The sequence below is a fragment of the Lagenorhynchus albirostris genome, chromosome 9 (genome assembly GCF_949774975.1).
Source record: "Lagenorhynchus albirostris chromosome 9, mLagAlb1.1, whole genome shotgun sequence".
Classification (NCBI taxonomy): Eukaryota; Metazoa; Chordata; class Mammalia; order Artiodactyla; family Delphinidae; genus Lagenorhynchus; species Lagenorhynchus albirostris.
Genome location: NC_083103.1, coordinates 52,307,838 through 52,320,700, shown reverse-complemented (window position 1 = coordinate 52,320,700; position 12,863 = coordinate 52,307,838). Strand labels below are relative to the sequence as shown.

At 50.3% G+C, this 12,863-nt stretch overlaps 1 protein-coding gene across 5 annotated transcripts in view; it reads left to right on the top strand.

Moving 5' to 3' along the window:
* Positions 1–12,863, top strand: part of XRRA1 (X-ray radiation resistance associated 1) — a 105,320-nt gene that overhangs the window by 87,869 nt on the left and 4,588 nt on the right. For all 5 annotated transcript variants that reach the window (XM_060160020.1, XM_060160021.1, XM_060160022.1 and 2 more), the window contains 7 exons: positions 3,410–3,503; positions 4,271–4,386; positions 7,171–7,524; positions 10,013–10,211; positions 10,975–11,090; positions 11,302–11,407; positions 11,802–12,282. In XM_060160020.1, the coding sequence (XP_060016003.1) occupies positions 3,410–3,503; positions 4,271–4,386; positions 7,171–7,524; positions 10,013–10,211; positions 10,975–11,090; positions 11,302–11,407; positions 11,802–12,058 (1,242 nt within the window). In that variant the 3' untranslated portion in view covers positions 12,059–12,282. The remainder of the gene's footprint in view (positions 1–3,409; positions 3,504–4,270; positions 4,387–7,170; positions 7,525–10,012; positions 10,212–10,974; positions 11,091–11,301; positions 11,408–11,801; positions 12,283–12,863) is intronic.

Genomic DNA, 12,863 nt, shown 5'->3' with positions numbered 1-12,863 from the left:
TGCAGAAGCCCTGGTCTGGGGAGCTCAGTGTAGGGCTTGGACCTCTCACTTCTTTGGGAGAACCTCTGCAATTGTCATTTTTCTCCTGTTTGTGGGTTGCCCACCCAAGGGTATGGGACTTGACTATGTTGCAACTCCATCCCTCCTACCCATCTCATTGTGGTTCCTTCTTTATATCCTTAGGCATAGAAGACCATTTCTGTTAGCTTCTGGTCCTTTTCATCAATGGCTGTTCCGTAAATAGTTGTGATTTTGGTGTGCCTGTGAGAGGGGGTGAGCTTAGGGTCTTTCTACTCTACCATCTTGGCCAATCCCCGGTCTTGAATGGATGTCTTTATGTGGGAGCATCCATATGTAGACTGGGTGTACCCAGTGTCTTTGGGGTGATGGCTGGATCTGATGTGGATGGCAGCCACGTCTTTCCTCAGGGTGTGCTGGCCACTAAGATGAGGGTGTGGCTGGTGTTGGATTAGCTAGAGCCCCCAGCAGAGTGTGAGGCAGGACTTCCCCTCTGCTCAGTGGCCACCGTCACTCTGTCGGGGGTGGGGCCTGCTGCCTAGTTGCTGGAGCAGAAGCCCTGAGGGTCCAGCTTGAGCTGGCTCCTTTCCCTTTAAGTGTGTGTTTCCCTTCTCCCCACACTGGGGCCTTGCCCTGAAGGAAGGGAGTGCTGAAGTACACGGGGCTTGTGCCCTTATAGAGGTCCAGTGCTCCTCCTGTGTAGGCGTCTGCAGCTCCACTCAGCTGCAGCCCAAGGTCACATCTTTTCCCCGTTATGGTTGGCCCAGATCCAGTGCAAGGTTGTGGCATAGAGTGGGCAGGGCTGGAGCCTTCCCTAGGCTGGGACTGGGGATCACAGTGTTTTGGTTCAGGAATTGAAGCTCTGCGCAGCTGTCGGAAGTTGGGCTGCTTCTGTAGTGCTATTTGAGTAAGTGCGACAGTGGCTGCCACCGCCCACCTAGACCACACCCCAGGCCCCCCGAGCCACCTCTGCAACCCTAGATGGAGTCTTTTCCCAAGACCTGACTGCCCTAGATCCCGTGCCAGGCTGTGGCATGGAAGAGCGGCACTGGGGGGGTTCTCTCGGCTCGCATTGGGGGGTGCGGTGCGGCGGCAGCTGCTAGGCAAACCTCTCTCCACCTTGTCTGGGGGTGAGCCTGCACCTGTGCGCTCCTCCCAAGTGGAGTCTAGGCTTCCTCAGCCTTTCTATCTGTCCCAGCACTTCTCCTCCCTGCAGGACCCCTCGTCCCCTCCGGGGACACTCTGTCTGTGGCTCAACCCGCTCACTCCCCACCCATGCTATCTCCCTTTTCCTCTTAGTCCCCTCCCCGGGGCACAGGTCCTGACCAAGTGCTTTCCTTCTGTCCTACCTGATTACGTGGGAATCTTTCTTGCAGCCTTGGTCGTTTAGGAGTTCTTTTGCCAATTTCCAGTTAGTTTTCCGTGAGAACTGTTCTGCATGTAGATGTGGTTTTGATGTGTTTGTGGGGTCAGCTGAGCTCCACATCCTCTTACTCTACCATCTGGATCCCCCTCCTGAAGCACTAGCCTAGGTCCTCATATTTCTATAACTTCATCTCATGGGTTTAATCTTTGGTCTGGCCCATCCTTGCACCCCCAGCCTCGTTCTGCACCAGCCACCCTTTCCCTCTGCTTTTAGTCACACTAGCCTTCTTTAAATCCTTCCAACAGGCATTCCTCCTCTTTGCTGTGAGACCTTTCACACATTCTTCTCTTTGTATGGAACATTTCCTCTCTGCATTAGAGTAAGTTTAATACTAGCTGCTGCGACAAACTTAAAAATGTCAATGACTGAACACAAAAGTTTATTTCTTGCTTTTACAAAATCTATTGTGGATATTCCTGGTTGGTAGGTGGCCTTCCACATGATCCTTCAGAGAGCCAGGTCCCTTCTGGCTATGGCTCTGTCATCCCATGGGACCTTAAGAGTACTTTATTGGATCCTATGCAACTGGTGGATAGATGATTGAGTGAGGGGAGGGTGGTGAGAGATGTAGAGGATCCTACAGGAGGTTTTGAATGGGCTGTGCCTGGAAACGGCATTTATCACTTCCACCCAGGTGCATTGGCTAGAACTGAGTCATATGCCCAAATCTAGCTGCCTAGGAGGCAGGAAGAAACAGTCTAGCTGTGTGCCCAGAAAGTAGAGGGAATGGCTTCGGTTAACCCAGAGATTTCTTTGACACATACTACGTCCCCCGCTGCATTCACTGATTACCTCCTGCCCGTCCTTCAGATCTCAGGGACGCCTTCTCTTACCTCTGTGACTAGGTCAAATCACCCTAGTCCTTCATGCGCCTCTCTTTTGTGACAGTAATCACTGTTGTAAATTCATGTTCCTTTGTGTTACCGTTTCTTCTGTGCTTGTTTCCCACTAGGTACTGTTCCTCGGGGATAGGAATTGTATCTGTTTTGCTCAGTCCCAACCCAGTGCTTGGTACATGTAGTCATTCAGTAAATATTTGTTGACTGAAGGAACCAAAATGAAAGAAATGAATAGGTAATTGCCCCGTGAGCACCTACTGCTACCCAGTGTGGCTCCAGAGGAAGTCAGATTGAAACACCATCCCACTCCCAGCCCTTAGTGCTATCTGTGGGTCACAAATCTGACTCAATACCTGTCAGTGTGTCTAGGCATCCGAAAGGCCACTGCCCAGCTCCTGGCCCCTCTGATACTATTTCATTGCTAATAGACACCCTGCCCAAGGTTGTCCCCAGATGTTCCAGCCACTCTTCTCAACAAGGACTGTGTATTTTTCTTGCCCTTCAGAGGCTGGCCTCATAGGGGTAGTGTGGCGTCGGGGCCCCAGACAGCCACAAGGTCTCCCTTACCCCACTGGCTCTGCTTATCCCTTAGATGCGTGTGTCCCCCTGACCTCCTGTCCCCTATCCCTCCCCAGAACAGGCTTTAGTGAAAGAGACTATCAGTGCTGTTGACAGACTGACCGGGTGTGTAGAGGTTGCACTGAGGAAGGTGAAGTGTCAGACAAAATGTATCCTGAAGTCAAAGTCCACGCCTTGCCAAATTTCTAGCCTCCTTGGGAGACAAGTACTAAATGTATTTGTTCTTATTATTTTGTCACCAGCATCCTTAATATTTGGTATAAGCTACTTATCCAGTGTGGAGAAGGGAAAAAAATTCTTACCTTTCAAATGTGAAACAGATGGTGGAATTTTGAACAGGAGGGGCAAAGGTATTCTGAGAGTGAACAGGTGAAACTGCAGGATAAGACACTGCCCAGCAGTAAGTCCTGTCCCTAGCAGCCTAACTCCTCCAGCCCCACCCTCGCCCCAGACCTAGCAAGCATGCAGCCCTGCATTGTGGGGCCTTGAAGCATTTGGGCAGAGGTGAGGGCGGTGTTGATCTGATGCTCTCCCGCATTCCTTACAGATTGCAAAGGAAGATGCCATTCTGCCGGTAGCTCTCTTCCCATCTCTCTGCAAGCTCATCTTTCATAACAACCCTCTGGTGGCCCATACACGAGGTATGGTACCCACAAACCTGCCCCCTGAACCCAGTCTCCAAGAAGCAATGTGGGCCTCCTCATCCCTACCTCAGGGCTAAGCCCTGCTCTGCATCGTGGGTGGACAAGGTTCATAGTGCATTGGGGGCTGTAGAAAACAACAGAGACCTCTGAGCACATGCTCTGCACTAACTCATCCTGACAGCAAACCTGTGAAGTGGGCATTTTTGTCCCCGTGCACAGTAGATGAAACTGAGGATCAGAGAGGGTCACAATCTACCCAAGGTCACACAGCAACAAAGAGGCAGTGCTGGGAATGGAGTACAGAATTATCTAGATCCTGCATGGGCTCTATAATGACACTTTGCTTTGTGGGACAGGTCTGTTGTGACCTCACTCCCCACTTCCCAGTTAGGGAGGAGTGGGAGGCCGAACTGCCGAGCCCTCCCCACCCAGAGCACGCTGAATGCAGTAGATGCTCTGTCAGTACTGGAACCCACTGTCCAAGATGCAGCAGCTGGAGGCATTTTAGAATCCTGGGCCCTGGAGTGACACTAGGGTATTCTAATCTCTACTCTACACTGTCTTCATTGCCTTGGACAAATTCCTTAACCTCTCTGTGCCTCAGTTTCCTCACCTGTCAAATGGGCATAATATAGGTACCTACCTCCTAGAGCTCGTGCGAGAATTAAGTAAGTTTATACATGTACATGAACAGTGCCTGGCACACAGAAGCCCCCAGTAAAATGTTAGCTAATAGTAATCTTATTTTCCCACCACGGCTCCAGGGGTCCCTCCACTGCTAAAAAGCTTCCTCCAGGAGCAGCTGGGAATCCACTTAATTCGAAGGAAGATGGTAAAGGCTAAGCGTCACATTTTGATGCCTCGGAAGGACTCTCGGAAGGTAAGCCTTCAAAGGCAGGACCCTCCAAGCCCAGGGGGAGTGGAGCCTATTTTAATGCCTGCAGACCAACCTGACAGCAGAGCTGCTCCCTCCCACAATATCTGGGATCCCTCTGTTAGGTTTGTAGCCGCAGTTTTGTCTTCTCCTTCCCTCGCTCTCTTACATACAGATATACCCAGGAGAGACAAGACAGCCAGTCAGAGACCCAAAAGTCAGAGTAGGGAGGAGCCGGGGAGGGCATTGAGTCTGACCCCCTAATTTTACAGAGAAACTGAGGTCCAGAGAAGACACTGTGGAGAAGTGGAGAGAAATCAGTCAGAAGACCCGGGTGAGAGTCTGGCTCCATCATTTTTCTAGCTGCCTGAACTTGGGCAAGATTTCCACTCTCTGAGCTTCAGCTTCTCAACTCTAAAACCTCTCAGAGCTGCTGAGAGGACTGGATGAAGCAACAGATATAAAAACACTTTATAAACTCCCCAAACCCCTACGAATGCAGGTTATAGTCACCTGTGGTAATCGTGAATGGCTGCACCAGGCCTAGAATACACATCTCCTGCCTGAATCTTAGGAAGCGTTTCCTACTGTTGAGAGCAGTCTGCTCCCTCAGTACCTCCCCCAGCTAGTGGTCTTAGATTGGCCTTCTGGGATGCCGTAAAGTAAGTCAAATCCCTCTTTCATCTGAAGGATTTCAGAAATTTCTGTGAAATGCTGCTCCCTCCTGAACTTTAATCTTCCTATAGCCAAAAGCTGGACTTGGCATTGCTGGTCCCGAAAGTTAATTAGTTATTCCCTGCCCAATGCCGCCCCACCCCCCACCCCAGTCTGCTTCTGTACAGCCAAGCTCTTGTCTTGAGCCCTCAGAGGACCAGAGCAGCATGTAAAACCAGAAATAGAAATTCAGAGGGTTTCCATCATCTTTCCCCTTGTCTGTTGCCTCCTCTAAGGATCCTGCTACTTCCCTTCCCATCAGCCAGCTGGGAAAGGGCACAATCAGTGAGCCGGATGCTAAGTACATAATCCTGTCTCCCACGTACAGAACACCCATGCTGAGAACTTGCACACAGCTACCCTGTAACCCTCACCATGGACAAGGAAACAGGCTCAGAGAGGTGAAATAACTTATTTGTTAAAAGGTAGTGTTGGGGTCCAGGGGCACCGTTACAGTTCCAACTAGTAGAGGATAAACACCAAGTATCAGTGGCCGAATGAGAAGCACATCAATGCTTTGTGAATCTAGGCAAACACCATCTAACCTCCAATGCAGGCTAGACTGGAGAGTGTTGTGTGGCCTGCAGGCAGGTTGGAGATGCCTACATGTTCCCTGTGTGCTCCCAGAGATGGGCTGGATGTACAGCCTTTTACTCACTCAGTTACATAGACCAAGATTGCTGGCCCTCCCTCATACTAGGCATAGACAAGACAGGGGGAAAATGGAGACCCACCCAACGTGTAACCAAAAAACTGTATGAGGCCTCTATGTGTGAGAACACAAATGGAAGATAAAATGGCCTGCCCTTGATGCGCAGCAGTCCAGCCCATCTGGGACACAGGGTCCAATGACTCTCAACCTCTGACCAATCAGATTATCCAGTCTTCCCTCAGGAAAGTGGTGGTGGGATAGAGAAAGAGCGTCCCCAGCACTCCTCCAGCACAGACCTGTGAGAGGGAGGAATAAATGTGGCCCCTTCTCCACCAGCCGGCAAATGACGGCACTTGGTGTTTTGGACACTGAGGCATGAGTTCTGAAAAAAGACTCTGGGTCCCTCAGGCTTCAAGTCTAAACACTGAGATTTTACATATTTCAAAAAGGAAATATTTTCTTAAAAAGAATCCTATTTTATAAAATCCTATTTTGTAAATCCTATAAATCCTATTACATAAAAGTCATCCGTCACACTCCCTAGTTTGTTAGGTACATTTGTGCGCACCATCTCATTTGGGAGAACTCTGCAAGATAGGCAGGCAGGGACTATTCTCCCATTTTGTAAGCTCAAATGATAGACTGCGCTTGAGGTCTTTCCACTGCACTGCATGGCCTGTCAAAGTACAGATAGATATAAGTGGACCAAATACCTTTGACAAAGAATAAAAACAATTCACTGTATAACTAGGGAGGGGAAGCAGAACTAGGCCCAGATGAGGGAAACTGGGCCCATGGCTGTCTCCTGGCAGATGACGCAGAGGAGGAGGGTGACAGGCTTTTGCTAACTAAGGAAGCTGAGCAGTTCAGTGAGAAAGAAGTTATTGCCTTGGGTCTAAACCCTGAGATTTGCCTTACATAGGGGTCTTTATATGAGGTGCAGGGACTAGCACCCTGAAAGGGGCCTGGTGCTGCTGCCTTCCGGAGAACGTGGGCCCACCTCCCCCAGGCCCTCCTAGGAGTCCCCGAGGGGAGTCAAGGGCACTGTGGGACACCTTGATCAGAGGAATGAGGCTGCTGTAGGCCAGAGTGATATGGTCAGGCATCTAGAATGAGGCCTGGAGCCTCTGCCACTGAACAACTCTGTGACCTTGGACAAGTCATTTAACCTCTCTGAGCCCCAGTTTCCTTATTTATAAAATGAGGACACTTATTCACTGGGTAGTTTGAGGTGTAAATAAAACTACATGTCATGTATGGGGTACATCGTAGATGCCCAATAAGTGTGATTTTGCCCCCTCCCTCCCCCTATGAGACCTCACCCAGTGCTTTGACCACTATACCAGTTAGCCTTAGGCTGGTGATATCCAGGAGGAGAGATTCTGATGAGGAAGCAAACCAATTCAGCCCTTCTTCCATGACAGGTGAAAACCCAAGTCCCAAAGGTGCCAAAGCAGCCTCTGATTCTCCATCACCCACCCATGACCACCATGACCACAATCAAGTCTTCCTCAAAGGAGATGCTGGAAGCAGAGGCAGAGTTGACTAAAGAGCTGCCCACCACCAAGACCATTTCTGTGGAGCGAAAGATGCCCATCGAGGGCCCGGAGGGCCTTCTCCTCTCCCACCGGGCCTTCGTGCCACTGCCTCCCATCTGCTCCGACTCCACTGTGCATAGTGAGGGCACATCCCGCCGGAGCAACGCTGCTGGCCGCCTCAGCCCAGACCACCCGTCAGATGAGGACACCAAGAGCACAGAGTCCATCTTCTTGACCCAGGTACCTGGACCCACCTGCCCCTGCACACTTGTTCCCAGCTCCCATGTGTTCCTGTCCAACCCTTAGACGGCTGGACTACTGTAGGCAGCTGGAACTAGGCACAAGGCAGTTCTGGAAACCAGAAAGCACCCTTGGCAGAGCCTGCAAGCCCCTTCTGGGAGTTCCACTGATCCAAGGCTACTGGTAGGGACAGCCATGGGGACAAGTCATGGTCCTGTGGCACAGACAACATCTGGGATTTGGCTGGGGCGTTGGTCAGACCAGTTTCTTGGAAGGGTTTGCTGCTGCCTCTTCCTATCTGCATAAGGTCACCTCACTTCTGATGCTGCATCTGAATCCTGGGAGCACAGATGGATGAGACATGGGTCCTGCCCTCAGGGTGTCCTCAGTCTAATAGGGGAGATGGACAGGAACAATGCATGCAGTCAGTGCTGAGACCGAGGAAAACTCAGGGGCTGGGAGCCTAGAGGAAGGAGGGATACCTTTGTCCTAGACCAGGAGGGCTTCCTAAAAGCAGTTCAAATGAGCTGAGCTTTGCAGGCTGAGTAGGAGTTAACAAGGTGAAGAGCTGGGCAGCAAGGACACTGTAGGCAGAGTGAGCAGCATGAAGCAGGGTACAGAGGAAGGAAATTAAAATGGTACATACAGAACGATGAATGATTCAGTGTAAATACAGTAGAAAGGTGACATGTAGGAAAAGGGAAGTTTAGGCTGGAGGAGTTGGTAGGGCCCCCTTGAACTTTATTATTGTAACATTATTATCCTCCCATCTTCCTGCCTCCAGTCTTGCCCCTCCAATCTGCCAGATCTTTCCAAGATGTATATCCACCCATAAATTATCTAACTCTCTATTCATCTCTTACTTGTTCCACACATGACTTATAGTGACATACAAATTCGTACAATATAAAAGTATCTTTATGAACTAAATCAGAACCTTCTTGGAACAAAACAGAGTATAAACAAACAAGTATTTAAAAATAATTGAGATAGTTGGATAAAAGGAAGATATGCACAGGAAAGGAAATAAGTGCAAGGCCAATTCTGTCACTCAAATGTGCACATCGTGCACTGCCACTCTCATAATAGAGGTCTATTGCCAAAATGCAGTTCGAGCTTCCTAGCGGCCTAAGCAATACAGTCAATTATGAGTCACCATGACTGAAAAAAACAATCCCCCAACTGCCCAGGCTATAACCTCCAATACAATGTTGTCTTTTTCCTCCTGATCTTAGCACACAAACGTTCAGTCTTTCATCATTATGATTAACTGTGGGTTTTTCATAAATGCCCTTTATCAGGTCAAGAAAATTTCTTTCTATTCCTAGTTTGTTGAATATTTTGTCATGAAGAGGTGTTAGATTTTGCCAAGTGCTTTTTCTGTGTCTGTTGCGAAATGTGGTTTTTGTCCTTTACCTATTGATATATTACACTAATTGATTTCCAGATGTTAAATCAACCCTGCATACCTGGGATAAATCCCACTTTGACATAGCATATCATCCTGTTTATATGTTGCTGGTTCAGTTTGCTAGTATTTGGTTGGTATTTCTGTGTTATATTCATAGGGATATTGGTCTGTAGTTTTCCTTTCTTGTGATGTCCTTCCCTAGTTTGGGTTTCAGGGTAATACTGACTTCAGAGAATGAGTGTTCCCTCTTCCTCTTTTTTTTTTGGAAGAGTTTATGAAGGGTTGGTGTTAATTCTTTAAATGTTTGGTAGAATTCACTACTGAAGCCATCTGATCCTTGGCTTTTCTTTGTGGGAAGTTTTTAAATTACTAATTCGATCTCTTGTTATAGGTCTACCCAGATTTTCTATTTCTTCTTTAGTCAGCCATAAGTTTTAACTAAGGGTATAACAACATTCCTACTGGTTTCATAACCATCACAGTAAGGCTAAAAAAGTGAATTCAGACAATATTCACTCACCCCTTTTAAAACTCTTCCATGGCTTGCCATTACAGTGAGGATAAAGAAAATACAAACAAAAACAAAACAAACACCCTCAGCTTGGCATTTAAAGGCCCTTACTGAGCTGGGCCCTGCTTATTGCTCCAGCTGCCTATCTCTTTATGGTACCCTCCAACCACACCAATATTTTACTCCCCGCAAATGCACTTTGCTGTGTCTTAACTTTGCATCTTTGCCCATGCTCTTCCCTGCCTGCCACAGTCCTCCTTTCTCATCGCTTGCCGCCTACCTGGGGATGGCTTTCCTGGTTCTTCCAGACTTCGCTCAGGCTAAGGCAACAACCCTCCATTGAGCTTCCTGGCCCCCCAGGCTGGTTAGGTCTTCCTGTGGGCTCACCCTGAACCCTTGTGCTCTCTCCTGTGACAGCATTTATCACAATGTATGATAATTTGTTTTCATGTCTGCTTCCTCTCACCCCAGTCTGGGTTCTTGCCCATAACAGGACCCAGCATGGGGACCCACACAGAACTCAGAAGTGTTAAGGGAATGCACTTTCTTCTTCTTCTGGGGCACAGGTCAGTGGGCTGTCTTCCTCCATCTTCCAGAGGGATGATACAGAGATAAAGGAGAAAGACCAAAGACTACCACCCACAGCACCCAGAGAGGTGAAGAGGACTCAGAAGAAGCTCCCATCTGCCTCCTTCCCCAGAAAGTACCATGGCTCCGAGGAGCTGCTGACAACCAAGCCTGATCCAGCCTTCACTGAGCCGAAAGGTACGTGAGGAGAATGGCTCGGGGCAAGGGGCTCTTTCCATGGCCCAGAGCAAGCCAGGGCAAAGCCAAGGTGGGTGCCAAGCCTCTTTTCCGGGCCAGGGTGTCATCTTCTGTCTGAATGTCTGTCAAAGGGCCCCTGAGGGTGTTCTGGTTTGGAGCCCTACTTGTCAGGACCCCTGGCCTGGACCTTCATTGGCTTTTGGGGAATCACAGCTGTTCAGAGATTCCAGCCAGTCTGGACCCAACTGCTTTGGTTGGAAAAGTCTCTCCAGGAAGGGTGTGATGAACAAACACTCAGACTGGTCAGATTCCCAAGGTCCTCCCCAGCCCAGTTAATCTCCAAAGCGAACATCCAAAATCCTCCCTGTGTGGTTTGAGACAAGGGAGGCAGTGCCTCGTCCGGCCCCTTATTTCAGACTCTGCTGCATTAACAGAATCTGCAGTGGTGCTCAGCTGTGCTCTGTTGTGTGTCATTCTCTGCAGTGTAACCCCCTGAGGTTAATGGGTTACTTGGTGTCACTCCCTTTCACCACTCCTATGCTATTTTTCCATCAGGATCTGTGCACATAGGAAACAAGTATTCACTGAACAAATGATGGAACTTCTGGCACCACAACAGATCAGGGCAGGATATGGGAACAGTGTTTTCTTCTTGGAGGCCCTCATCTTTTTACCCAGGGCTGCTATGAAATGGGGAATGAAGAAATTGGGGGAGGCATCCAGGAGGAGGGGGATGGACCTTGACCTTGTCTTTTTGCCCTAGGAATCCAGAAGAATGCACAGGCCTTGCAGCACATGCTGAAACATCCGCTCGTGTACCGCTCCTGCAAGGCCAGGCTGGACACTCTTCAGAAACACTATATTCCCAAGGAGAAACGGGTAAACTTCCACCACACTGTGTATGTGAACTGCCCCTCAGGACCCCACAAGTACAGAGGTGGCTGTCACCTTGGGACCTTCAAAGAGCCATGCTTTTCCCTAGTGCCCCCAAGTTCTCCCCTGCCTGTCATTGTGACTGTATGAGGAGGTGAGGCCATGAAAGTCTGAGTAGAAGACTGGGACAACACTGTGCTCTCTTACCTCCCGTCAGACCCAGAGGATCCCTATTCCACCCCCCCGGAAGACTCAAGCCCAGCCGCTGGATGACATCCTCATTCGCATGCGGGACCCCCGGAACATTACTGAGGCACCACTAGGTACGGCTCTGACCCCCAGTCCTTAGCTGCCAGGATCCAAGATCTAGAAGTTTACTCACCTGCTGGTATAGGCAAAGGGCTTGTGTTGGAGCAGGAAGGGCCCTTAGAGAGCATCTGCCCCAGACCTTCCTGTGTGCAGATGGAGAAACTGAGGCCTGAGTGAGGCAGAGAGTTGCCTAAGTCACACAGCATGTTACCAACGGCTTGAGACAGAATCAGAAGGGGATACCTCTGGCTTCCTAGTGCCCAAACTGGAGAGACCATTTTCAGGCCCTTAACATCCTCTTCCCACCCCCTCCCACTTTCTGAGGGGCTCTGGACCCAGTCCCCGCTGCTCTGGGCTAGGTGGGACCCAGGGTGACCTTGGTGCCCCTCCCGGCTTTTCTCCCTGCAGGAGCTGTCCTGTGCCAGCGGACAGAGCAGCAGCTGGGGAACCAGAAGCAGTACCTGCAGGCCAAAAGGCTGCTGAAGGAGCTTCGTGCGCGGTACCGGCGGCTGGTGCGCTGCTCACTGCGGTCGGTGTTCGGGGCCACGGCACCACCCCAGGTCCGCCTGGCATTGAGCGAGGGCCAGCCTAAGAAGTTCGGCCACTTCCTCGAGTTCATGGATCAGTTCTGCCAGGAGCCCACGGCCAGTGACTCGAAAGGCTAGGGCTGCGCACAGGGCCATGTGCGCCGCCCCACCTGCGCCCCACACCCTCCGCAAGGGCTCCGTGCCCTTGACTGCTCCCTGGGATGGGTGCGGGCCTCCGAGCTCTGCTCAGCCTCACTCGCCGGCCGCTGTGAGTGGGGAGCTCGTCAGGACCGCCCCGCCCTGGGCCGGGCAGGAAGCGGCACCTGGCCCAACAGCAATAAAAAGTGGGTGCATAGAGCAAGGTAGGCCTCATGCCTTTTTGGAACCTAGGCCAGGTTGTCGCACTGGGGAAAGAAACCCCAGCTGATGCGCATCCCTAGAGTCCTGTGGGAAACCTGCCTGAGTCACACAGAGTGATAACACTGTGTTATCCCACAGAGCTGGGATAAGCAGTAGGACAGAAAACAGGGTCGATGAAACAGAAACAGCACAGAATCCAAAGCTCAGAGAAGTTAACTAACTTGCCCACAGCCACTAGTGAGTGAGTGTGTGTGTGTGCGCGTTGGGAGCAGGGCGGGTAACAAAACTCAGGCCTCTAGGCCCCCAAAAGCCTCTAGGCTTTCTCTGTTGGGCAGCTTTTTCCACTGTCAGGGCAAATGTGGGGAGAGGGAAGAGAGAGAGAGGATTGGGAATTTCCTTATTAGATGGCCATGACCACAAAGTTGGGACAAGTTGAAGGGAGGGCTTACATGGAGTTTCCCAAGGTTTTCTAATCCAGGACATAAGCTGAAGTCCCATATGCAAATACAGTGGGATGTGGCTCTAAAACAGACCCTGGGACTGTGCAAGGTCAACCGGGACTCAGGTTAAGTAAGCTAGTTCT